The 27,782-nt window shown below is 39.3% G+C and overlaps 2 protein-coding genes across 3 annotated transcripts; one reads left to right on the top strand and one right to left on the bottom strand.

Annotated features, from left to right (window-relative positions):
* Nucleotides 1-933, bottom strand: LOC124870877 (olfactory receptor 1D2-like). The gene has a single exon (XM_047369700.1). The coding sequence runs from the start codon at nt 931-933 to the stop codon at nt 1-3; it is 933 nt and encodes a 310-aa protein (XP_047225656.1).
* A 7,474-nt stretch (nt 934-8,407) lies between these two features.
* On the top strand, nt 8,408-27,299 carry zgc:162396 (uncharacterized protein LOC555292 homolog). Of its 2 annotated transcripts, none has more exons than XM_047370460.1 (7): nt 8,408-8,888; nt 16,479-16,827; nt 16,924-17,084; nt 18,262-18,478; nt 25,049-25,149; nt 25,356-25,493; nt 25,603-27,299. In XM_047370460.1, the coding sequence occupies exons 2-7, from the start codon at nt 16,717-16,719 to the stop codon at nt 25,691-25,693; spliced, it is 819 nt and encodes a 272-aa protein (XP_047226416.1). In that variant the 5' UTR covers nt 8,408-8,888; nt 16,479-16,716; the 3' UTR covers nt 25,694-27,299. The 2 variants fall into 2 exon arrangements, with proteins under 2 accessions (XP_047226416.1, XP_047226417.1); XM_047370461.1 differs by lacking the exon at nt 8,408-8,888 and adding an exon at nt 16,280-16,339.
* The last annotated feature ends 483 nt before the right edge of the window (nt 27,300-27,782 follow it).

The following is a 27,782-nucleotide window of genomic DNA, read 5'->3' as shown; positions in this document are numbered from 1 at the left end:
TTATTTAAATTTAAAAGCAACAAAATCAATAATTCTGCTTCTAACTTTGGTCAACTTGAAACCATAAATGAGTGGATTCATAAGTGGAGGAATGACAACAAATTCCATTGCAATAAAATTTTGCAAAGTCTCAGTTAAACCTTTAGAACTAAGTCGATTGTTAATAATATCAATCATCATAGTCACAATAAAGGTGGACAAGGAGATTAAATGCGGCACACAGGTTTGCGTAAACTTTGCCCTGTTTTCAATAGAATTGGCACATCTTTTAACAATATACATGTAAGACCATACAATAAAGAAGCCATGAACAATATAAATTATTATTGTAATGTTCGCAACAATGCTATTCATGGATGTTTCATTAGGAAAACATGTCAGTGACACAATGCTCCAATTCACACAGAAAAGTCTGTTAATATATGGTCTGCATAATTTCAGTCTTGATGTAAGAAAAATATTGACTGCAACGATAAAAAAAGATGTTAACCACAAAAAGCATGCCAGCTTAATGACTCTTTGCACTGACATGACAGAGTGGTATTCCAGAGGACAACATATAGCCAGATACCGATCATATGCCATGAGGGCAAGGATGGACAGATCACTGCAAGCAAAGGAGTACAACACCTGAGCCTGAAAAAGGCAGCCTGAGTAAGAGATGACATGAACAGGAGAGAGTAAATCCCACAGAAATTTAGGATAGAAACCTGCTGTTCCAAAAAGTGCATTAATGCAAAAAGCACAGAGCAGAATATACATTGGTTCATGAAATGCATTATCCAAGATGATGATCAAAATAAGAGAAACATTTACCAGGAGAGTTATGCAGTAACACATCAAACTGACAAAGAAGAGAGCTGATTTTTGATTCTGACTTGTTTCGTTCAAACCTGAAAGAAAAAACACTGAAATCGTTGAAAAATTATTCATATTTCTTGGTAAGAACCGTGTCTGTTATTTGACAGCTGACTAGCACTCTTCAAGTGACTAGTGTTTTTCTTTCTAATAAAATTGTTCACAGCATCAGCTGATTTCAAATCATCCAATCAGTGTTTTTGAAACAGTCTAACCCTTTCATTGGGGGGAAGTTTGCAGCTTCATGAAAATCAGAGTTGATTCTAAGGAAAAAAAGGAAAACTTCTGAAAGCAAATATACTCGAATAATGAAACATGTTTTATTGACTTTGACTGAGATCAGGTCAGTATCACACACACACTTGCAGAGTCCAGTCCTTACCCCCTCTCATACTGACAGATTTTTGATTTATCTTGCCTTCCCAATTGTCCACAACAACTGCTGCAGAACTTTCCTAACCAGGAATCGTTGGTAAAATAGGCAAAAAATTATGTTGTACATTCCCAGCTTAACAGAAATTGAGGAACAGTTAAAAAAAAGAATACAGGTGATAGAGTTTAGATAATCTGCCAAGGAAGTGAGGAAACTGACAAGCTTTTAACTACTGGCAAGAGTGGATAATAGACATGAGAAGCAGCTGAGGAAGCATCTAATCAAGGAAACAGAGGAAAGGTAACTGATAAACAGAGAAAAGAACACAGAGTAATTAAGACAGGATGAAAAAAAAATGTTATAACCAAAAGCCAAAACTAATACACAACAAAATTCCCGATTTTTAAAATTTTTTTGTTTCTCAGATTAACAAACTTCTGCAGGGTCCATTGTGAGGTTAGGTCCTTCTGCCATGAACTTTTGAGTTTTTAAGGGGACATATCATGCAGAATTCACTTTTTTACCCCTTAAATACATTTTGCTGTGTACTTGGAGTTTGTAGAAATGAAGAAAAGTTTAACTTAGTCTCTCCAGGTGCTGCACAGATATCTTTATTTTCTTTTTGGTCATATTTTTCAATCTGTTCAGTTTTCTCTAACCGCTATTACATTTTTTGAACTATTATGTCACGGAAATAGCTAAACAAACGTATGGACTTCCAGCTAACCAATTCCATGAGTCCGCCATTTTTATTTCCCACTATGGTTTTGTAGTCCAACCTCAAGAATGCTGAAGCTGCAAGTGGATAAGTCTAAATGTTCTGTTGTGGGGCGTCCCCCAGCATCAGAACCTCAGTTCATTGCCTTGCAAGGAATTCATAAAAACACCAGAACCAAAAATAAGACTTCAGGAGTGTTATGATTTAACAAAAATATAACAAAGTATTGCAATACAGCAAAGAATTAATCAGAATCATGTAGGTGGATCTTTTTCATTCACCAACCAGCATTTAGCTGCTTTGTATTCAGTCACTTGGATAGCTTCAGAAGAAGGATCCCAAACTATCTAATTGTTACAAATATGCAAAAATGCTGTTGGGACCCAGCCATGGATTTCAACATTAAACTCCGGTACAAACTCTTCTGGAACTTTCAAAATAAATTGCATTAACCTACTTCCAACACAGCCAGGAAACGGGATAACTGCGGACTTCCTGTGACATCACTGCCCGAATAAAAGCACCGCTCTTGCTACATCCTGCCTCTTCCACGCCGGTGATTATCGGGATAGGGGAGGCAAGCGTGCTAATGTCTCTTTGCTGGCAAACAGACATAAACTCTTCAAACTGGATCCAAGGGTGTCATACGATCATCGATCATATGCGCTAAGTTAAGTACTCATGAATTGCTGTTGAAAGAATCCAGTATTCATTCATAAAAGGGGTAAATTAAGCTATAAGCATTGCTTAGTTTCTCTCTGAGGCCTGCAGAAGCAAACTGTCCCGGAGACGTCCCCAGTAGAGACGCTATCTCTACAAGCCGAGTGAAGCGGTTTTCCCTGCCTGAGAGAAGGACAACAGGAGCCGCATCACCATGGTTACGGTAACGTGCAGTTTGGCCGGCCGACAGAACAGCCGCCACTCCCCACAGCTAAGGAGGTTAGCTGTAGCTAACCGTTTAAAGACTGTGGATGTTTTTTCCAGCTTCACCGCCCTGGACAACGTTCCTCACCACAGTTCATGAGGTTAAGTGTTTGGGCAGAATGATATAGAAGTGATTTAGATTTAAATGATCTAAACGTTTTTCATTTTATGAAGTTTGGTTTTGTTGAACTCAGCTATCTTGGTGCTAGCAGAATATCTGCAGCACACGTGTTCAGGTTGTGTTCTGTGTTTGTGTGTTTTAAAGTTGAGACAAACTTTACTTGAAGGGTAATTTTAAACAGAAGATTGATCATAACGCGCTATCCGCACTTATGCATTTTAACCCTTTTATTGATGGTATTTTTAAAGGTGTGTGTTTGATTCTGGTGCTAAGCTATCAGCTTCCTTTGTTAGCTTCAACTGCTAACAGGTAAGGACACGTGCTTGCTGCCAAATAATATTTACCCAGAAAGGTTTAGTTTTGAATTCAGTAAATAATGTGTCCCTAACATCATTTTACTAAATTTGATAACTAAGTAAACACCATTAAGCCCCATTTCTCCAGAAAGATTTGGCTCTTTTCCAAAATATTCCCTTAAATATTTTAACATTTCCCTTAATAATATTTCTTTAAATATTATGTTAATAAGTAAAGGCAGCTAATGAGACACCGTTGAGAATTAGTCATCCAGAAGGTTGGTTTTATTCAGCAGATCTTTCTTTAAAACATTATTTTAATAAAATAATATTTTATCTGATCTTGCATTGTCAATGGTTGTCTAAAGGTTTGCTGATTATTGCCTAAGTTGGTTCCAAGACTAACTTAACTTCATTTCCAGATTCTTCAAGATAATCCTTGGTTCTCAAACATAAACAATGCATGGTAATGTTGCATCACTCTTTTTGGTCATGGTTTCAATCATCTTTGATCAACTTGTTTATTTTGTACATAGCCAATTAGTCTTCCCTATTCTTTAATTCTGCTTTGTAGTTTAGTTGGATTGTTTCAGCATAGTAAAGCGTTTGTTAATTGAAATATGTTTGACTTTGAGTTGACTTATTTTTGTTAATAAATTCTTGTATTTTAAGAAATTGTGTGAATTCATTCCATGTGTGTGCAGAGTTTTGCTGTTCAATAATGTCAGAGCTCGTCTCACACCTTTCTATTTTGTCCTAATACCATCGCCTTACTGGGCTGGTATTCACAGGACAATCCTTAACAGACTGAAATATTATTTGATAAAATATTAATATTAAATAATATTCTCGGATTCATAATCCTAACAATGCGCATGGACCTTAATTCAAATTCAATTCAAAAATACTTGATTAATCCCAAAGGGAAATTAAATGTAGCTCATTATGTAGGTTTCTTCAAAGAGTCGTAGATGCTGATGGCTGTGGGCAGGAAGGATCTCCTGTAGCGCTCCGTCTTACAGCAGATCTGAAGAAGCCTCTGACTGAAGACACTCTGTTGTTGTAGAACAGTCTCATGAAGAGGATGCTCAGGGTTCTCCATAATGTTCTTCATTTTATGAAGAATCCGTCTTTCCACAATGATCTCCAGAAGTTCCAGAGAGGGTCCCCAGAACAGAGCCAGCCTTCTTTATCAGCTTGTTGAGCTTATTTAAGTCCCTGGCTCTGATGCTGCTTCCCCAGCAGATGATGGTAGAAGAGATCACACTTTCCACAACAGACTTATAGAAGATATGCAGCATCTTGCTGCAAACACCAAAGGACCTAAGCTTCCTCAAGAAGTACAGTCTGCTCTGTCCCTTCTTGTAGATGGCTTCACAGTTGCATCTCCACTCTAGTCTGTTGTCCAGGTGAACACCGAGGTATTTATTCTCCTCCACCACCTCCACTTCTTCTCCCATAATAGAAATAGTTTTTGACTTATTCCTGTTTCTCTTAAAATATACAATCATCTCCTTTGTTTTAGTCACGTTCAAAATGAGATGATTGTTTCCACACCATGCCACAAAGTGGTCCACCACCTTCCTGTACTCAGCTTCTTGTCCATCTCTGATCCACCCCACGACTGCAGAATCATCCGAGTATTTCTGCAGATGACAGGAGTCTGTCTTGTACTGGAAGTCTGAGGTGTACAGAGTGAAAAGGAATGGTGAGAGTACAGTCCCCTGTGGTGCTCCTGTGCTGCTGACTGCCTGGTTAAACTCACAACCCTTCAGTCTCACAAACTGTGGTCTGTTTGTCAGGTAGTCTTTGATCCAGGAGATTGTTGAGACCTCCACCTGAGTCTTCTGGAGTTTCTGACAAAGCAAATCAGGTTGGATTGTGTTAAATGCACTGGAGAAATCAAAGAACATGATCCTCATAGTGCTGCTGGCTTTGTTCAGATGACAGTGGGTTTGTTGAAGCAGGTGTATGATGGCATCTTCAACTCCAACTCCACAGCGATAAGCAAACTGAAGGGGGTCCTAATGGTTTACTGTTTGCTTACTCAGGTGGGCCAACAGGAGTCTCTCTAGGACCTTCATGATGTGGGATGTCAGGGCAATAGGTCTATAGTCATTGAGGACTGATGGGTGAGTTTTCTTTGGTACCGGAACAAGACAGGAGGTCTTCTTAATTGTTGTCATTGCGATTCAGGTGGCACGCAGGATCCCGTCTTCTCACTAAGAACAAAAGAAAGTGCTTCTCTAGCAGTTTACAGAGTTTGTATAGGGAATGTCCAACTATCTAAAAGACTAGATGGGGAGTGTCCAGGTTTAGACTACTGACATTCACTGATGATTCAGCACTGCATTCCAGGAGACCTCTGTTCTGTCACCACTCTGTGTTGTACAATCTCACCATCAGCTTCTGTAACATTGCACTATGTGACGTGTCCCATGGTTTTTCTACTGTAATTTAGCTCGATGTAACTGTGCAATAGAGTTTTAAAACAGAAAACCCTTAACATCAAGCAACTGTATCTTGAGGACATTTTTTTTAAAATCCTAATTTAAAATATCAGCCTGTAAGACTAAATTTAAACTTTATCCCCACAGTAAATTACTGCGGACAGACTCCCTGCAGTAAACTACACAATCAAACAAGTTATCATCTTAGCTGTGAGATGAGGTAAGTGCTATTTCATATTATTAATAACAAAAAACATTTGAGATCAAACACGGACATTGCTGGAGATACATTTTACGCAGATGAAGCCGGTTCACAATCACATGTGGGAAACGCAAGCTAAAAAAGGTACCACTTTACAATAAGGTTCCCCTTATAGATCGCTAATAAATAGTTCATCTGTAAATCATCTGTAAACACATTACAAATCATTAATAGGTGTTTATTATGCATTGATTGGGGGGGGGGGGGGGGACAAAACTGACCGGTTTCTTGCCAAATAGTCAGTCTGTATATTTAATGTTGAGTTGCAATTTAGAACATTTGAGACTAAGTTATCAACTTGAAAACACAATTTGTAAACATATTTGTAGAATATAATACATTCTACTTAATCACTGCATTATAACCACTTATTAATGATTTGTAATGTGTTTACAGATGAATTAATAACATCTGTAAACTATAAGTGATCTATAAGGGGAGCCTTATTTTAAAGTAGTACCAAGTATTATTATGCATGCAAACTGGTGAAAACCATGAAAACAATAAACGCTGCACATATTTTTTAAGAAAACATAAATAGAGGTTATGAAAATATTGCTTATAAATGCATCTGAAAAACGTGCGATTACATTTATTAAATTTTTAATGTAACAAACTCAATGACTTTTTTGTTTTACTTTGGTCAACTTGAAACAATGAATGAGTGGATTCATGAGAGGAGAAGTCGCAAGAACTTCTATTTCAATAAGGTTTTTCAAATTCTGAGGTAAATCTTTGGATCTAAGTTGATTGTTAACAATTTCAATAAGTATAATCAGAAAAAAAATGAATAAAGAGATTAAATGCAGCACACAAGTTTTCATGAACTTTGTCCTGTTTTCTATACAATTGGCATGTCTTTTAATGATATGTAAGACCATACAACCATGAAATATATAAATTTTTATTGTAATGTTTGCAACAATGCAATTAATAAACGTTTTATTAGGAAAACATGCCGGTGAAACAATCAAGTTCACAAAAACGTCTGTTAATATGAGGACTGCATAACCTCAGTCTGGATGTGAGAAAAATATTGACTGCAACAATGAAAAAGGATGTTAACTGTTGGAGAAAATCCCTCGCCTCTCCTGATGGATCTCATATTCTGGAAGCAAGACTGGTAGTTAGCAAAAGAATCACAAAATAATTTAATTTAAGTATTCAAACAATATTATTGGATTAGAAAAAAAGTATATTAACATTGAATGCATACAGTGACCTTTTTCGCTCTACTGAACGCAGTCAGTTTGCCCAGAACCAAAAAGGCTAAAGAGTAGAGTCCACACAGTTCCCTTATACTAGCATATACTAGGGGGTGGGGCAAGAACTGATAAGAGAAGCCCCAAAACCAAGCACCCCCAGTGCTTCCTGAAATGGCCCAGGCTTACATTCCTTGACAAAAAAATCCCTCTTTTGTTCACAACATTGGATCCAGTTGGAACAAACATCTAGCTAGGAGCAGATGGACCCATATTTCATCTCCTTCCAGGAGATCCTTAAGGGGGCAGATAACCTATGGGGTACAGTATGTGCTTTGCGCACAGTAGAACTCCTTGCAAAATCTGAGAGGTCAACTGGACATACCCAAAGGGTTGCAATTCAACTCCACTTCTCCTTTAACCTGTAAAGAATTACCCACTCCTCTAATAACTGTTAAACACGATAAACACATGGATGCTAATAAAACATATCCCCACATAACCACAAAAAGCATGCCAGCTTAATGACTCTTTGCACTGACATGACAGAGTGGTAATCCATTGGACAACATATAGCCAGATACCGATTGTATGCCATGAGGACAAGGATGGACAGATCACTGCAGGCAAAGGTGTCCAACACCTGAGCCTGAAAAAGGCAAACTGAGTAAGAGATGACATGAACAGGAGAGTAAAATCCCACAGAAATTTAGGATAGAAACCTGCCTTTCCCTAAAGTGCATTAATGAAAGCCAATACATTAATTACTTGCTTGAATGTAACAACTTTAACTATAAAAACGTGATTGCACTATAAACTATAATTATAATAATAAATAAAGTAATTACAGTTAGGGTTTCAGTCCACAGTGATGACAAGGATTAAGGTGATAACGTTTTTGAGTGAAGAAGAGAAGCAGATTAGGGATGTCCATCAAATATACGTTTATAAAAAACGAGAAAACTGGAAAGTTGGGTTCACCATACTCCATACTCCTCTCTGCTAGCAACACAAGTAGTCGCAGAGCTGAGTTGGTTAATATGGGAAATGGGCTATCACGTTTAGCATTTCACTAACTAGCACTGCAGTACTGCCACTTTAACCTGGTTCCTGACAAGGGTTGCTGAACTAAAAAATGAGTATTGTGACTCGCCGTTAAAATGACCTGGTTAATTCGGGTGTGACGTCATCGTTCGTTCTGAATTCCGACGCGAAGTGAACGCATCATCAGCGCTCGTCGTTCTGATCAGTCGATAAAGACGCCGCATTTGATGGCTTTGGAAACTAATGTTCGTTAACAGCATCTGCACAGCAGTGCGACACGGAAGCTGACAGATGTGCTACTGAATAGCTTTGAACTGTTACCTATCATCGCTCTTTACGTGCGAAGCCGCTATGTTTAGGAAACCTTCGCGTTTCCATGTCGGAATTCAGACTTCTTGTGGCTTTCCAGCATATTTGTCCCGCAGCAGTAGTGTCTGGCAATGGTGGCCTCAGTTGGAGGATTTCACTGTTTCTTTGCTTTGCTAAGCTGTCTGGTTAGCCGTTACCTGAAACATCTGTTAAAAGCTTACTGAGTGGTCATGTGAGGCAGATTTTCACCTGTACAAAGTCCCTCTGAGGTTTGCATTCCTTGAACCGAGTATATTGTGCATTAACTCCATAAGGACACGTCTTCATTAAGGTAATTATGCGAGAGGCTTTGAAATAACTATCTGTAAGTCTGTGATTTATATAGTTTGCATTAAAAAGTACGTAAATGTATGTTTGGTTGATTATTTACTGTGTTTACTGTCGCAATGCTTCTTGGGAGAAACAAAACGAAGCTGAAGTTGGCCTCCGATTCGAACAACGGCTAAAGGGCAATTTCACCCTTTTTCTCTACCTTGAGCATCGTTAATCTGCTCTAGTTTCAAAACTACAACATCTAGACTCCCCAAACGTTGTCTGTTATTCTACACTAATGGCAGAATCTTCCAACCCGTTTGTGATTTGTGAAACATTTTTATTTGATTTGTGAATGTTCAATAAAGTGCTAAATTTTTTAATTTGAAGCGCATTACAACAGGTCCAGCTCTACACATCAATACTCAGACTCTTCAAATCTGGACTAGATTGTCCCTGTGGTTCGTGAAACCTTCAATGGATTTGTGAAATCTTATTTATAAGGCTAGGTAAATTCCACTTCCTCTCTGGCATGAAGAAAGGTCAAAATTCTCAAACCCATTAATTATGTCCTCTAAATGTTTCTTACACATAGTTTATGCAAATGACAATGACTTTTATATGTATTGTTTATGTTTTTTCAGCACTAAGGGTTGATTTTTATAAGCGGTCTGTTAAGATCAAGAGCTTTGATTAATCACTTATCAAGTATCAGTTAACATTTTTCTAACTTTTGTTCCGATGAGATATAATTTTCCTCTGATTTTCTCTTTCATTAAACATCATACATAACAAGTGTAACTTGACAGACATGTCTATTAAACATGTTACATTACCGTACAGAATTAATATTCTGCTCCTCCAATCATTTTTCTCATACTCTGACCAATCAGAGGTCATTTGTAATTCCCCTTCCTTTACTGGTTCAGACTGGATACACTGATCGCAATCTGTTCTTTTTATAAGGTGAATGCATATGAATTTATTTATATGACAGGGCATTATAACAAAGGAGGGGATTAGATCCTGTACATAGAAAATACTGTAAATATATAGTTGTGGAAAACATGAAAGCTTGTATTGATATTGTTATGGAATGTAGAAATCTGTAGAAATATTAATGGAAAAACAAAAGAATGTCATCAATTGTGTGTACAGAGCTCCAGCTTCTAACATAAATAACTTCATAGATAATATAGAAATGTTATTTGCCAATGTAATCACAGAGCAGTGGAGTGACTGACAAACAAGGAGCATTAAAAATAATCATGTAAAGAAAGAAAAAAATAATTTTATAGTAATTCATAGCTATGCTTTTTATGCAGTGAGTTTCTACTGCAACTAAGAGCAGAAATTGAGACGTGCACATCTCTGAAATACAACAGTATTTCTGTTTAAGAAAGTACTGCCATATTAATAACATTTTTACAGGGCTGAAGTTATACATTTTGTACAACTATGGCCTATTTTATTGTTGGACCCGTGACCGACACCCAAACACACAGGTTTTAGCCTTTTTTGAGTATTCCTTTAATTCTGCTCTGTGTGCTATTAGTTTAGAATGAGCTAGTCCAGGTATGAAGAGTTTAAAGATTGTACTTTTTGAGCTGGATTAGTTCTAAAGTTCTCACCATGCAAAAAAGCACTAATATGGCCCTTTATTGAACTTTCACAAATCAAAAGTTTCACAAATCACAAAGTTATATATAATGAAAACCTACAATTATAGTTGTACAGATAAGAAGTAAGTTTGCACTATCTAAAATGCTGATTTTGGAAATCTAAAGTTTGATTAAATATCTGAAATATTAAATTTTACTAGGGAGAACTTATTTATTAAAATTGGTTTCCCTTGCTATTAAATACTAAAACGGCTTGCCATAGTACAGGTCCTTCTCAAAATATTAGCATATTGTGATAAAGTTCATTATTTTCCATAATGTCATGATGAAAATTTAACATTCACATATTTTAGATTCATTGCACTCTAACTGAAATATTTCAGGTCTTTTATTGTCTCAATACGGATGATTTTGGCATACAGCTCATGAAAACCCAAAATTCCTATCTCACAAAATTAGCATATCATTAAAAGGGTCTCTAAACGAGCTATAAACCTAATCATCTGAATCAACGAGTTAACTCTAAACACCTGCAAAAGATTCCTGAGGCCTTTAAAACTCCCAGCCTGGTTCATCACTCAAAACCCCAATCATGGGTAAGACTGCCGACCTGACTGCTGTCCAGAAGGCCACTATTGACACCCTCAAGCAAGAGGGTAAGACACAGAAAGAAATTTCTGAACGAATAGGCTGTTCCCAGAGTGCTGTATCAAGGCACCTCAGTGGGAAGTCTGTGGGAAGGAAAAAGTGTGGCAGAAAACGCTGCACAACGAGAAGAGGTGACCGGACCCTGAGGAAGATCGTGGAGAAGGGCCGATTCCAGACCTTGGGGGACCTGCGGAAGCAGTGGACTGAGTCTGGAGTAGAAACATCCAGAGCCACCGTGCACAGGCGTGTGCAGGAAATGGGCTACAGGTGCCGCATTCCCCAGGTCAAGCCACTTTTGAACCAGAAACAGCGGAAGAAACGCCTGACCTGGGCTACAGAGAAGCAGCACTGGACTGTTGCTCAGTGGTCCAAAGTACTTTTTTCGGATGAAAGCAAATTCTGCATGTCATTCGGAAATCAAGGTGCCAGAGTCTGGAGGAAGACTGGGGAGAAGGAAATGCCAGAAGTCCAGTGTCAAGTACCCACAGTCAGTGATGGTCTGGGGTGCCGTGTCAGCTGCTGGTGTTGGTCCACTGTGTTTTATCAAGGGCAGGGTCAATGCAGCTAGCTATCAGGAGATTTTGGAGCACTTCATGCTTCCATCTGCTGAAAAGCTTTATGGAGATGAAGATTTCATTTTTCAGCACGACCTGGCACCTGCTCACAGTGCCAAAACCACTGGTAAATGGTTTACTGACCATGGTATCACTGTGCTCAATTGGCCTGCCAACTCTCCTGACCTGAACCCCATAGAGAATCTGTGGGATATTGTGAAGAGAACGTTGAGAGACTCAAGACCCAACACTCTGGATGAGCTAAAGGCCGCTATCGAAGCATCCTGGGCCTCCATAAGACCTCAGCAGTGCCACAGGCTGATTGCCTCCATGCCACGCCGCATTGAAGCAGTCATTTCTGCAAAAGGATTCCCGACCAAGTATTGAGTGCATAACTGTACATGATTATTTGAAGGTTGACGTTTTTTGTATTAAAAACACTTCTTTTATTGGTCGGATGAAATATGCTAATTTTGTGAGATAGGAATTTTGGGTTTTTATGAGCTGTATGCCAAAATCATCCGTATTAAGACAATAAAAGACCTGAAATATTTCAGTTAGTGTGCAATGAATCTAAAATATATGAATGTTAAATTTTCATCATTACATTATGGAAAATAATGAACTTTAACACATTGACCTGTTCTATAGGAAAGCTACCTTAAATCTGGTGCTGTAGAAAATAAAATTAACTTCATCTTGAACATAATGGCAGGGCAAACGATAGATTTTATTTAGGGATATCAGGGTAAAATGGGCTGTATAAAAATGCATTCCACACTTTTCAGATTTTCATTTGCAAGAATTCACAATTCTGTACAAATTTTGTTGGTCTATCACATCAAATCCCAATGAAATACAATAAATATTTGGTTATAATGTGACAAAATATGAAAAGGTTTAAGGAAAATGGATACATTTGCATGGCACTGTATGTAGTGAATGATGTAAATTACCTCTAATGATAATTTCTCAAATCTTTCTTCCCTGTACTGTGAGTAATCTCTCCAGGTGATTAAACAAGTAAACAAAGACAGTAAGTCACAACTTTTGGGACTCAATGCCTCAGTGTACAAAGCTGTTGCATGTTTTAAAGAAAGAAGAGATATATGCCTAAGTTAACTCCTTTGATATTTTAAAACTTAATGAGAACCCTTGGGATGGCATTCTGCTCACTGCCTCATTTGGAAATGGTCAATAGGTCATTATTACCATCCCTCAGGTGCAATTAAGCACACGTTGCTTCCTCTGAGGGCCATTGTGCAGAACATAAAAATTGTTTTTCTTGTAGCAAATGGTCAAGAAGAAAACAACCCTGACAAACAAAAGGAAATAAACAAAGTATGACTGGCCTGACCATGTTCATTGCTTGTTATAGTTACCTGTTGTCCTCAAATGAGAGAAAAAAAATAGCTTTCAGAGGAGTAGGTAGGCCTGTCAAAATGATCAGTTAAAAGCATAATTGTAGTTATTCTAGATGATTGTGACTATGTCTCCATAGTCATAGTTATATATAGCTACTGGTATAAAGTTGTTGTGTGAAACTAAAAAAGTGACATAATTCCACATTTTCCAGCTACCGCTCACAACCTTTTACTGGCATTTTTTGTTCCTTTTGTTTTCTTGGCACGTTTGTAATGTGAACTTTTGTTTTTAAGGCTTTCATAGTCAAAATATGCAATATGCACAATATATACAGTGCCTTGTGAAAGTATTCGGCCACCTTGAACTTTTCAACCTCTTGCCACATTTCAGGCTTCAAACATAAAGATATAAAATTCAAATTTTTTGTGAAGAATCAACAACAAGTGGGACACAATCGTGAAGTGGAATGAAATTTCTTGGATGTGTCAAACTTGTTTAACAAATTAAAAACTGAAAAGTGGGGCGTGCAATATTATTCAGCCCCCCTTGCGTTAATACTTTGTAGCGCCACCCTTTGCTGTAATTACAGCTGTAAGTCGCTTGGGGTTTGTCTCTATCAGTTTTGCACATCGAGAGACTGAAATTCTTGCCAATTCTTCCTTGCAAAACAGCTCGAGCTCAGTGAGGTTTGATGGAGAGCGTTCGTGAACAGCAGTCTTCAGCTCTTTCCACAGATTCTCGATTGGATTCAGGTCTGGACTTTGACTTGGCCATTCCAACACCTGGATACGTTTATTTGTGAACCATTCCATTGTAGATTTGGCTTTATGTTTTGGATCATTGTCTTGTTGGAAGATAAATCTCCATCCCAGTCTCAGGTCTCTTGCAGACTCCAGCAGGTTTTCTTCCAGAATGGTCCTGTATTTGGCCCCATCCATCTTCCCATCAATTTTGACCATCTTCCGTGTCCCTGCTGACGAAAAGCAGGTCCAAACCATGATGCTGCCACCACCATGTTGGACAGTGGGGTTTTGGTTTCATCTGACCAGAGCACCTTCTTCCACATGTTTGGTATGGCTTTTGGCAAACTTTAAAGGAGACTTTGTATGGATGTCTTTGAGAAATGGCTTTCTTCTTGCCACTCTTCCATAAAGGCCAGATTTGTGCAATGTACGACTGATTGTTGTCCTATGGACTGAATAATATTGCTGAATAATATTGCACGCCCCACTTTTCAGTTTTTAATTCGTTAAAAAAGTTTGACACATCCAATAAATTTCATTCCACTTCACGATTTTGTCCCACTTGTTGTTGATTCTTCACAAAAAGTTTGAATTTTATATCTTTATGTTTGAAGCCTGAAATGTGGCAAGAGTTTGACCAGTTCAAGGGGGCCGAGTACTTTCGCAAGGCACTGTACACTATGTTACCAGAAATAATTAGCCACTTACCTTCACACGCACATGAACTTGAGTTAAATCCCATTTTTAGTTCATTTTTAATATGATGTCGAGCCACACTTTGCAGCTATAACAGCTTCAAGTGTGCTGAGAAGGTTGTCAACAAAATCTTATTTTATTGTTGAGGTGAACCTCCAGGTACCTAAAAGAGACCAGCATCTAAAAGCCTGTTCCTTCACCAATGTCTTGTGTCAGCTCTCGGCCCTCTGTGTCTTCACCTGGGATGAGGCTGACTATGACAGATTCATATGAGAACTTTTGAAGACGACAGTAAAACAAGTGTATTGAGAGGTCTTGATTGTAGAGGGTGAATAGGAACAAGGCCAGCATTGTTACCAGGGAGAGGTTGCTGTACTGCAGACAAGTCTGTCTCATACCCAGCGCCATGTCCTCACATACTGGTAACAGCCGGTGAGATAGTCCAGGGTGCCCTGTGAAAGGTGGTGGTCCACTCCTGACATCTCTAGCTTGTGTTGGGAGCACTGAAGAAATCAAAGTACAAGATCCAAAGTACAAGTGCTTTTAGGCTTCTGCAGGTGCATCAGAGGATGGTATCATCATCCACCATAGGCAAACTGCAGCAGATCCCAGGCAGATCTCATCGAGGCGTGAACATGGTTGAGAACTCGCCTCTCCAGGGTCCTTATTAGATGCGAAGTCAGTCTTGCGGTAGCTGGCGAGGTCTTTTGGATGTATGAATGACATGTCATACTTTTGAAACAAATAGTGTACTGTTTATAGTTGCAACAAAGAAATCGGTAACGAGGGTAACTGGATTTTAATAGAATATAAAAGGACAATTAGAGACTTGGGATTTTATTGGAAATCTGAGAAGTCTTTATGTGTGTGGGTGAGTGTGCATATATGTGTCCTGGTTTATTTGAGAGGACATGTTTTGGACTGTTTGCCAGGTGTGTCTCTGTGTTGCTCTGTATTGGACTGGCGACCTGTCCAAGGTGTACCCCGTCTCTCACCCAATGACAGCTGGAGATGGACACCAGTCCCCCTCAACCTTGCAGGGACGAGCAGGTGTATAGACCATGGATGGATGGATGGATGGTTTATAATGTATTTTGCTCTCTGGAGCACACGGTGGCGGTAGCAAACCATTAAGCTGAATACTAAAAAGCCTTAAACAAGAAGAGGTTCTTCATCAACTCTTCCTATGACTGGTTTGTGGTTTACCTGTACCATCCAGTCTTCTGGATTCAAGTGTTTTCTCTCCTACCTTTTTGCTCCTTGGATTTGGACTTTTTGACGATAGGTTTAGCATTAAAAGCAGCGTACTTGCTTTGTAATGTGCACGTTCGCCTTCTATGGCCATCAATACATCAGTTGATCATTGTCTGGTTGGAACGCCTGATTTGTAAATTGAGTGAATGTTGATTGTGTCAGACTGGTGAAAAAAGATCAGTGTTAAACTGTTTTGTGTTATTCAGTAATTTCACAAAGTATGACATATTTGTCTTAATGCAGGGAAGTGTACCGTAATGTTACAATCTGAAAAACAAACGCATTGTATTAATGGCACCTAGTGTTTGATTTAAATAAAAACTTGGCACTTTTTAAATGATCCCAGGATATAAGTTTCATGGGAAACAAATTGTTATTGTGCTTACAGACAAGAAAATAAATTTACCTCCATTTTACTCTTGCATTATTTTACAGGTTTATATAATTTGTCAAACATTGTAGTTAGTTTGTCTGTGTAGAAATGTGCGGTGAAAGGGTTAAGCAGGAAGCCCAGCTCACGTTTCACACAGCCAGCAGTTTTGTAGCTGAATTAACAGAACCTCTGACATCAGAGTTAGCTTTTATTTAGTAAGGAGCTTCATCAATCAGTTTTCTTAATTTGTGTTCCTTTTTTGTCCATCTTCTATAATGTTGAAGACTTAATTTGTAGATAAATCAAGATATTAATTTATTGTTTCTCTGCCTATCTGTTTTATCTCAATTCTAGGAAGTCCGGGAACTTTCATTCCAGCAAGACCGAAGACGTTACAGGTGTCTGAGAGGAGGTTTGAAAATAAATCTGTAATAAAAGTAACAAGATTTTTAGAGAGGGGAAGCAAAGACAAACAAGCCATTGAAAGAGACAATAGATGAACTTTGCTCTTAAGTTATAGACTGCTTTGCGGGAGCGATCAGACAAGTTACAACTTGCAACAGATAAGGAAAGTAACTGAAGCAACGTTTCAATGGCTTACCGACTTTTTGAAGGGAAGGAACATGCTTCCATCTACCAACAGTATCGTTTTACGCCTCCAACAGGGCTTAAGGACATTATCATTCAGTACCTGGACAAAAAGGTAGGCCCTGCCTGGAAATAATCTGATTATAGACTTCAGCTTTTAACGGCATACACACTCTTTAATGAGGAATTTATCATCTGTTTCCATCCACAGAAAGGACAGCCCCACGTGCTTGCTGTAGATCTAGGATGTGGAACTGGTCAGCATACTAGGTTACTGGCGCCACACTTCAAAGAAGTGGTCGGCATCGATATCAGCGAGTGCCAACTAGAGGAGGCCCGGTCCGTGCCAGGGTTCACTAACATCACATATCGGTAGGCAGGGGTCAGCGGTTCTGTATGTGTAGATTTTCGATGGCAAATCATGGATTTTTTTCATATGCGAAATAACATTGTTGCAGGTAAATTAAAATTATGAGCTGACTAATTGCACAGCTAGTTAAAACTTCTGCCTTTCCACATTGTTGCTGTGCTGCTAGCCTTTCTTTTGCTGACATTATAAAGAATAGGATTTTTAAACGAAGTGTATCTATAAGGTGATTAACTCAAGCAGGAAGGAGAACAAATCAGTGAAATACAATAGAAACATGAAAAGAAATGACAAACAAATACAGTAAAAAGTGGACAGAAAAACATGCTCATAAACAAGGAGATATGACAGCATCAGGTACCTTTTTGGAATCGAACTTCAATTAAAAGCCAAGATAAAATAAGTGAATAGTTGCAGTGCTACAGGTATTTACTTGCTAACCATATCAAAATGTACCTTTATACCCTTGTACAAAGTCACACACCTTTTAATATTACATTAAAGATTTTTGGGTTATATTTGACAATTGCACTGCAGACCCGTTTTTAACCAAGGCTTTTTTCTAAAAAGTCAAATCATTTTTATCTTTTAAAGACGTAGAAGTGAAGATCATTATTTTAGTTCATCCTAACTGGACTATTGTAACTGTTTAAACCTGTGTTCGTCTGGCCTGCCTTGCATGCTGTAGCTTGTCTTCTGACAAGAACTAAAAAACATTAATATATTTCATCAAAACAAAATCTGTACTCATTGGGTTTTAATACAGCAAGAAAGTTAAAGATGTTTGTTTTTTATGTCTTATTTTATCTACTTTTGAACTTTTCTGGGGTTTTTTTTACGTTATCTACAGCACTTGGGGTTGCTGTATAAATAAACTTAAAATTAATATAAAAACTTAACAAAGCCGCATCTCCATTAATTCCTCTGAATGAATGTCTTAAAATCATTGCTGGTGTTATGCACAAATACCATGTAGAAAGGGGTAACTGGAAGATTAGACAAATACACTTGGATTGATATTGCTCAATACTATAGACATTTAAACTTTTCATTATATAGCATTACATGGCACTCTGTTCTTAGTCCTGTTTATTCTTGCTTTCTCTCCCTGAAACCCAGACCAACTGACTGGTAATGTGTTGATAGATGCTTTATGTACTTGTCTCTGTGTTGCATTTGCAGTGAGGGGACAGCAGAAGAGCTTCCTTTTGAGGATGGCACTGTAGACTTGTTGACAGCAGCTTCAGCGGCACATTGGTTCGACCAGTCCAGGTTTCTTATTGAGGCCAATAGGGTCCTGAAACCTGGGGGCTGCATGGCTCTGCTGGGCTTCACAGACTGGTACATAAAATTAAACTATAAGGACTGCGGAGACAAACTAAACTGTATCTACCATGAGGTAGGTGTAGACTAAATGGCATGTGGTTTTGATGGTTGAAGTTGAATTTTAAAGCCCAGCAAAAGGATCTGCACTGTCTCTATAGGTATTAAGATAAGTCCACACTGAGTAAAATAATTATTAACCGTTGGGTTGATTCTGCAACAGATATTTTCTTTGCATACATTTTATAAAAGAATAATTGCTGATTTTTTGTGGTAAATAAAATGTCTACATAACCAACTTCATACCTTCAAACAGTGTTCTGACCAAGAGCAGCAAGCAGCCACTGCATTTGCCATTTCTCATTTTTAAGAAGCTTCCAGTATGGAAGAAATAAACAATTGTAATAGTGTTTTTCCTTGCTGTAAATTTCTTTACTCTAAAGACCATGTTTAGTTATTTTTTGTATTATCAGAAAAATGAGCTTCACAGTGTAACATTTGTAACTATTCAGCAACCCTGTTAGGTTAGAATTTTTGCTAGGACCGTTTTGTTCTCGCTTTGAAAACGGCAGCGGATTCAGCTGCTGCTGAACTTCTCTCATGTTTTCCAAATGTTAAACACACTTCACCAGCAAGGCACACTCGTGCTGTGCCTGTGAGGACACGTCTTAATTCGACTATATTCAGTGATATTGTACAAGTTAACAATTAACCAAAGATCACACCTTTTTAATGCGTCGAGTGTCCATTTGCCCTAAAGACTTTAGTTAACTATTAATCCTCCAAATAAATAAAAGCCAGGTTCCAGAACAGGTAGTAGAGTTGTAGTTTAACAAACTTCCTTGCAGCTTGTGTACTGTTACCCACTCACTACTCCATTAAGAAGGTGTCTTGGCCTGGTCCTTAATTAAACAAATTAGAAAACAACTCGAGGAGAATAGATCATACTATTTAAATTTAACAAAAAAAACAAACAAAAAAAAACAATTTAAAAAGGTTAATTGAACCTATTTCTCTAGACCTTGTTAGTTATTGACCTGATTTGTCATAATCACATTGATATATTTAGTCTTACAGAACTGTGGCTTCAACAGAAGGGCTGTGTTGGTATTCATGAGTCAACTCCTCATTTAAATTTTCACATTACTAGGAATAATGGCAGTGGAGGAGTAGCAGCCATCCTACACAAAGTTATGGTTTACAATTTGAATTTTTGAATTTTCCAAAGCAAGCACTAGACTTGGTGTTAAATACTGATGAGATCATTGTAGAGGAGGATTCTAATATTCATGTTGATGTTGAAAGAGGTAGCCTAAATGTAGCTTTTAATGCTATTTCAAATTCAATTGGCTTTACCCAAAACATTTGCAGGCCTTCTCACCCCTGTCTTCATACTCTAGATCTTGTGCTGACATACGGCATTGAGTGTGACCAGTCTCCACTTAATCTTATTAAGTTTGGATAAAAGTCCAGTTTTGTAATGCCATTTTTTTCATGTCACACATTTGACGACCACTGTACATACACTTGAGGACAAGGCAAGATAGGTTTATTTATTTAGGACTATTTATACACTAGGCAATCCAAAGTGCTTTACTGGAAATCAAAGTAAAGAAACGGAAAATAACAAATACCCTTAGGATTTTGCTTAAAAAAGAGCTTCACATGCCAAACACTTAAATGCGTTGCAAAAAGAACAAATATTAGAGTTCATGTTCAATTTAAAATCCATTTAAAATGCATCTTTAAATAGAAGATTAATTAGTAATTTAAGTTCAAATCCAGATCTAATCTAAATTGGGGGAAAAAAACTAAATGCTACCTTTTGTCGTTTAATTCTGGTCCTGGTAACGCAGAGTAAGCAAGTCTCTGAAGACCTGAGGGGTCTACATGGTTCATACTTGAGAGGCACCTCAGAAATACGTTGCGGGCAGCCCACGACCATTTGGTGCTTTGTAGACCAACAGAATTTTATTTTAAAATCTATCCTTTGACAAACAGGGAGCCAGTGCAGTAAAGAACCAGTGTGATATGGTTTATTTTGCTAGTGTCAGTCAGGACTCTGGCAGAAGCACTTTGAAAGAACAGCAGCTGCCTTATTGATTTTTACAGAGAGCTGTATAGACACTGTTGGAGCAATCCAACCCACTGAAAATAAAGCCGTAGCCCAGTTTTCCTGTATTATGTTTTGACAGGAAACTATTTATTTTGGCAATGTTTTTAAGATGATAGCAAGCTAATTTGGTAATAGACTTTATGGGGTTGTTTAATATTGAAGCTGGAAACAACTCCCAAGATGTCTTGCATGCTTTGTGGTCTTTAGCCCCATTGAGTTTAGTTCAACGCTCATCTCCATCCTAACATTTTTGGAACCAAACACAATATTTTCTGTTTTTACTACATTAAAGTGGAGGAAATACTGACCCATCCAATGATTTATGTTATAGCCACATTGACTCAGTGAGTGTAGTGGACTAGGGTCATGCGGTGACACGATGTAAAGTTGTATGTCATAAGCATACATTTGATAGGGGATACTTTGGTACTCTTAAAATACAAGCTGTTGGAATCATGAGAATGTTAAATAAAAGTGGTCCAAGAATGGACCCTTGAGGAACACCGCAATTCAATTTTGTTCACCCAGATTTATAATTACCACATGACACAAAGCAATCCCTGTCTGTCAAATCAGAATCAGAATCAGAATCAGAAAAGCTTTATTGCCAAGTACGTTTTTGGACATACAAGGAATTTGTTTTGGCGTAGTCGGTGCAATACAGTACAAATTAAACAGTACAAACATACCTACAATATAATATAAATATAAGTGCACAGTTTTAAGTGAGTGAGAGTAAATATAGAGCAGTATAAGATGCAAGAGCAATACAACAGTGCAGGTGATCATTGTGCAAGTAAAGCAGTGCAAGTAAGCAGGAGTCCAAGCTGAGCGTTAATGTAACGCATAGAGTTGCAGGTTACAGGTGTCCTGTCAGCAAAAAAAGGGGGGGTGTGGGGGAAAGGGGGAATGTCAGGGTGGTTTCCGGGCTTTGTTAACCAGGCTGGTGGCAGATGGGAAAAAACTGTTCTTGTGGCGTGAGGTTTTGGTCCGGATGGACCGCAGCCTCCTGCCAGAGGGGAGAGTCTCAAAGAGTCTGTGACCGGGGTGGGAGGGATCAGCCAGAATCTTCCCTGCCCGCTTCAGGGTCCTGGAGGTGTACAGTTCCTGGAGCGACAGTAGACTGCAGCCAATCACCTTCTCAGCAGACCGAATGACACGCTGCAGCCTGCCCTTATCCTTGGCTGTAGCAGCGGCGTACCAGATGGTGATGGAGGAGGTGAGGATGGACTCAATGATGGCTGTGTAGAAGTGCACCATCATAGTCTTTGGCAGGTTGAATTTCTTCAGCTGCCGCAGGAAGAACATCCTCTGCTGGGCTTTCTTGATGAGGGAGCTGATGTTTGGCTCCCACTTGAGATCCTGGGAGATGATGGTTCCCAGGAAGCGGAAAGATTCCACAGTGTCAATTGTGGAGTCACAGAGGGTGATGGGGGCAGGTGGGGCTGGGTTCTGCCTGAAGTTCACAACCATCTCCACTGTCTTTAGAGCGTTGAGCTCAAGGCTGTTCTGGCTGCACCAGTCCAACAGATGGTCCACTTCCCATCTGTACGCGGACTCGTCACCATCAGAGATGAGTCCGATCAGGGTGGTGTCGTCCTCAAACTTCAGAAGCTTGACAGACTGGTGACTGGAGGTGCAGCTGTTGGTGTACAGGGAGAAGAGCAGAGGAGAGAGAACACAGCCTTGGGGGGAACCGGTGCTGATGGTCAGGGAGTCAGAGACGTGCTTCCCCAGCCTCACGCGCTGCTTCCTGTCAGACAGGAAGTCAGTGATCCACCTGCAGGTGGAGTCGGGCACACTCAGCTGGGAGAGCTTCTCCTGGAGCAGAGCTGGGACGATGGTGTTGAAGGCAGAGCTGAAATCCACAAACAGGATCCTGGCATAGGTTCCTGTGGAGTCCAGGTGCCGGAGGATGAAGTGAAGGGCTAGGTTGACTGCATCATCTACAGACCTGTTGGCTCTGTAGGCAAACTGCAGGGGGTCCAGGAGGGGGTCGGTGATGTCTTTTAGGTGTGAGAGCACAAGGCGCTCAAAGGACTTCATCACCACAGAGGTCAGGGCGACGGGTCTGAAGTCATTAAGCCCTGTGGTCCTTGGCTTCTTGGGAACAGGGACGATGGTGGAGGACTTGAAGCAGGCTGGCACATGACATGTCTCCAGTGAGGTGTTAAAAATGTCTGTGAAGACTGGAGACAGCTGATCAGCGCAGTGCTTCAGGCTGGCTGGTGAGACAGAATCCGGACCAGCAGCTTTCCGGGGGTTCTGTCTCCTGAAGAGTTTGTTGACGTCCCTCTCCTGGATGGAAAGAGCCGTCCTCGGCGTGGGTAGGGGGCTGGTGGGGGTTGGAGGTGCCAAGGCCCCTCTTGAGGTTGGGGAGGTGGGGGTGGTGGATTGTGGCTGCAGCTGTTGGGGGGCGTCGTGGGAGATGGTTGCAGGACTGTCCCTTTGTCTTTCAAAGCGGCAGTAGAACTCGTTCAGGTCGTTGGCGAGGCGTCGGTCGTTGATGGAGTGGGGGGCTTTCGGCTTGTAGTTGGTGATTTGCTTGAGCCCTTTCCAGACAGACGCAGAGTCGTTGGCTGAGAACTGGATTTGGAGCTTCTCAGAGTACAGTCGTTTGGCCTCTTTCACTGCCTTGCCAAACTTGTACTTGGCCTCTCTGTATATGTCTTTGTCCCCACTCCTGAAGGCCTCTTCCTTATCCAGTCTTAACCTTCTGAGTTTAGCTGTGAACCAGGGTTTGTCGTTGTTGTAACTCACCCTGGTGCATGATGGTACACAGCTGTCCTCACAGAAGCTGATGTAGGAAGTCACAGCCTCTGTGTACTCGTCCAGACTGTTGGTAGTAGTCCTGAACACATCCCAGTCTGTACAGCCTAAACACGCCTGGAGATTCTCCACAGCCTCACTGCTCCACTTCCTTGTCGTCCTCACAACAGGTTTGCAGAGCTTTAGTTTCTGCCTGTATGCAGGAATCAGGTGGACCATGATGTGGTCGGATTGGCCCAGTGCAGCACGTGGGACGGCGTGATAAGCGTCTCTGATGGTGGTGTAACAGTGATCCAGAATGTTGTCCTCTCTGGTCGGACATTTTATAAACTGTCTGTATTTGGGAAGTTCGTGGGTCAGATTACCTTTGTTAAAGTCACCAGCGACGATTACTAAGGAGTCCGGGTTGGTCCGCTCCACACTCAGTATCTGGTCGGCGAGCATGCGCTGTGCGACCTGCACGTTAGCTTGCGGTGGGATGTAAACACCGACCAGGATGAACGAAGCGAACTCACGGGGGGAATAGAAAGGCTTACAGTTTATGATGAAGGATTCCAGGTCTGGAGAACAGTGCTGTTGAATCACTGTCACGTCGTTGCACCAACCACTGTTGAGGTAAAAACAGATTCCTCCACCTTTCGCTTCCAATAAGATCTAAACCAATTTAGCACAGTGTCAGAGAATCTCACTCATTTTTCCAGCCCTTCAATCCGTATGTCATGATAAACTGTGTCAAAGGCAGGACAGAGATTGAGGAATACCAAGACAGAAGATCTAGACCCTCACTGTTGAGTTGTATATTGTTAAAAACCTTTACCAATGTTGTCTCAGTGCTGGAAACCACTGATGGGATTATTTTTTTATAATAAAATTTGCTCATAAACTGCTTTTTTATTTATCTTTTGGATATGGTGATGTAATGACTTACCATTGATGCATCTAGATTTGGTTTCTTTAAAAGAGGTGCGATCAGGTGGTGTAGGGGTGTCGATTTTATTTTCCAGACAAAACTTTTTTATCGGGTCTGTTTTATCCATAAGCATCACAATATGCAGCCCAAAGCTATCTATAAGGTCATGACACAATAGACAAGGGCCCACTGTTTGATGTAAATACCTGGCTGAATATTGCAGAAGTGTTTATAAATGCAGCATTTTGTGATGACCTCTGCTCTGCCTCTTAACAGTTTTAGCATTGATGTTCATGTTAAAATGCACATAGTATAGTCCAAAAGGGCAACATCAGTCAAAACCAGTGATGGGAATAACGGCAATAAAATAAACTGCGTTACTAACGGCGTTACTTTTTCAGTAACGAGTGGAAAGTGGAAGTGAAAGTACAGACACCACTTTATTCTCCTTGAGGTAAAGACAAGAACGTACATGTGAAGTAAATATTAAAAGTTCTGTGTAAGTAGGCTACTTGTTCATGTAATTCTACTAAATGCAACTGGCTTGTGAAACCTTAGAAAACAATCTCAATTGGTAGACATATTTGAACTTAAAAAAGTAACACAATAGTTACTTTCCCTGTTAACTAGTTACTTGTATAGTGGAGTAACTCGGTTACTAACTCAGTTACTTTTTGGGAGAAGTAATTAGTATCTATAACCAGTTACCTTTTTAAAGTAACATGCCCAACCCTGGTCACATCAACATCGGCAAAGTTTAAACCTCTGGAGCAAAAAACCAGATCCAGTATATGCCCCTTATTATGGAGGATGGGACAGATTGTTGACCATCTGTGTTACCTCCTTTTCAGGTGAAGGAGTTGCTGAAGCCGTACACAAGCAGCGCAGTTGCTGCGTCAGAGAGTAAACTGGAAGACTTGTACTCTGCCATCCCCTTTCCAGACAAGGAGAGGTAATCATCTCCAGTTGATTTCGTGTTATAAAACAGTTTCATCACTTTACTTTAGAGGTACTATGATCCTGACCAGTCATCTTAAATATAATATAGAAAACATATTAAAGCTAATCTGATCTGGATGTTTATAAAGATGTAGCTATTATGACACTTCTCTTAAATTTGACCTTTTTATTGTCCTTTGTCCAATGTTTGTTCAACAGGATTGAGAGTTTTCTGAACAAATCCATGATCTCTGTCAGAAAGTTGGTGGGTTTTATTAGCAGTTGGTCCATGTACAATTCTTACAAGAGTAAAGACCCTCAAGGTGCTGAAGACATGCTGGCCAACATTCAGAAGCGGTAAAATTCTGTTCTTCAACAGACAAACACATTCTGATGTCTGTATTTCACATTTTGTTGTTTAGTTCCACAGTTTCTGGGGAATTATATCTGAGTATTTTCCTTGCAGGTTCCTGGATGACATGGGTGTCACTTCTGCTGACACTGAAATAGAGCGGGAATGGGAATATTACTGCATCCTGGCTTCAAAGCCTCTGTAATCAACAGCACAGCGTTGAATACATTCTACTAACCACTGGCAGTTTTTTCTAGATGTTATGATTTATAATTCATTGGTGCTAAGAACAATCACAATACGTACAGTTTTGCTCATAGGTTTAATACCTTGGGAAAATTCCAGATTTTTAGGGTATTTTTTCAGAGAATTTGAATGATATACAAAAATGTTTCTGTTGCACACATTTAGTATTTGGGTTAAGCTCTTTCATAATGAATAAATCATAATGAAAACAGAAACTAAAATGACCCTGATCAAAAGATATAACTGTGTGTGGTTCTTTATGTTACCTGTTTAGGACTTTTTCTGGTACATTCACTAATCTTGTAAGACCCATCGGCCTTATGTGGACCAAAGTCTAGTCTTAAAGTAGCGGACCCCTTTTTTAGGGTTAGCGGTAAGGTTTATAGGTATGGTGGTTCAGAAATAAATATGGTTACTGAAATGAATGGAAACATATCCATGTTTTGTAGAGCAACTTTAAAAAGCGACACCAAAACAAAACAGATGTAAACAAATGTCTACATGTAGCATCCAGTCAGCCCAAACTCTGTCTATAGTATGATATGCAAGTCAGAGGAATCTCTGTTGATGAGAGTACAGCTGGTACACTAGGTTGTCGAAATATCAAAAAAGTAATTAAACATGTTTAATCTCAAATATGGACACAGTCCTATTTAAAAAATTCTAAACACCAACACTGACTGTTTAAGTGGGTTATATTGTTGTATAATCGCTCGATCCGGGGTTTGGCTATGCCTGCTTATAGTACTTTATTCAATGAAAGAAATCCTATCAAATCTCTATTCAGTTATTAACTTTCCACTTTTTATGATTTAGAGTATAATACACACTTAAACGTTTAGTAGAGGGAAACTGAAAGATTTTTTAAAACCTCAACAAATATGTTTGAATCCAGTCGCTTTCTTCTGTGGTTTTGTTGCAGTCTTCACCTAAACTTTAAACTTGACTCCCTTACATCTTTTCTTTCTTGACCAATGCACCATTTAGGTAGATCAGACATAGTTTAATCAATTGCTCTGTGGTTGCCTAAACATAACCTGACAGTAAAATGTAAAAAGTGAATTCTCATTGTAATTTGCTGTTCTATGGTTGAACGTGCTTTTACCAACTCCCTCACTTGCTACATTGCCTTGTAAAAGTGTTGTTTGAACATTTTTCACATTTCATCCAAAAATGTTAAACCTCTTCAGATAATGTAACCTTTTGATCCACTGCCAGTCGTAGTTTTTAATGGTACATTTCTACCAGCTTTGCTTGCTCTTGCTGCCATCACCATGTTTCACCATAGTGATGATGTGTTCAGGGTTTTGTGCAGTATTAGTTTTCTTCCAGACATAGCGTTTTCGTGTAGGTTGAAAGGTTAAATCTTGATCTCATTTGACTAGAACGCCTTTTTTTATGTTTGCTGTGTTCGCTACATGGCTTTTGTCAAACTTCAAATGGGGCCAAAGGCGGCTTTCTTTCAATGATGGCTTTTGTCTTTCTTGCTTCTCTTCCATAAAGGCCACATTTTTGGACTGATTCTAATATGAGTATTCTGAAAATAAACTGAATTCCCCATGTGAGCTGTGGTTCAGTGCAGCGTCTCCATGCTTCCTCTCTGATGAATGTTTTCCTTACCCTTCAACGTTAGGTGGACAGCCATGTCTTGGTGGGTTTGTAGATGTGTCAGATCTCTGTTGGTTGTCCAAAGCTATGAGATATTGTTTTATAACCTGAGCCTGCTTTAAATTTCTCCACCGCTTTCTCCATCTGCTGTTTCCAAATGCTGTTTTTTTTTCAATTAGGTTCATTAGTAATACCCTGGGCCTTTACAGAACAGTTGGATTTATGCTAAGATTAAATTACACTCCGGTGGATTTGTTTTACTGATTAGGTAACGTCTCAAAGCAATTGCTTGCCCAATATTATTTTTTGTTTTAGTTGAAATGCGATAAGGTTGGGAAAACTTGCATCCTCTAAAAAGACTCACTGTAATAGTCATATAACCTTTAAAGGCTAGCTGGTGATTCTGTTTCTTAGAAAATGTCTAAATGACTTTAGAGTTT

The sequence above is a fragment of the Girardinichthys multiradiatus genome, chromosome 7 (assembly GCF_021462225.1).
Source record: "Girardinichthys multiradiatus isolate DD_20200921_A chromosome 7, DD_fGirMul_XY1, whole genome shotgun sequence".
In the NCBI taxonomy this organism is placed as follows: Eukaryota; Metazoa; Chordata; class Actinopteri; order Cyprinodontiformes; family Goodeidae; genus Girardinichthys; species Girardinichthys multiradiatus.
Note: the sequence above shows the minus strand (reverse complement) of the source record. Positions and strands in the feature narration are given on the sequence as shown.

What these genes read in the sequence shown, in the direction of transcription:
- LOC124870877 (XM_047369700.1), bottom strand. Translation starts at nt 933, where the DNA reads ATGAATAATTTTTCAACGATTTCAGTGTTTTTTCTTTCAGGTTTGAAC.
- zgc:162396 (XM_047370460.1), top strand. Translation starts at nt 16,717, where the DNA reads ATGGCTTACCGACTTTTTGAAGGGAAGGAACATGCTTCCATCTACCAA. An exon ending in TAAACTGTATCTACCATGAG is followed by an intron (nt 18,479 to 25,048) that starts GTAGGTGTAGAC and finishes CCTCCTTTTCAG; the next exon opens with GTGAAGGAGTTGCTGAAGCC. An exon ending in CCCTTTCCAGACAAGGAGAG is followed by an intron (nt 25,150 to 25,355) that starts GTAATCATCTCC and finishes TTTGTTCAACAG; the next exon opens with GATTGAGAGTTTTCTGAACA.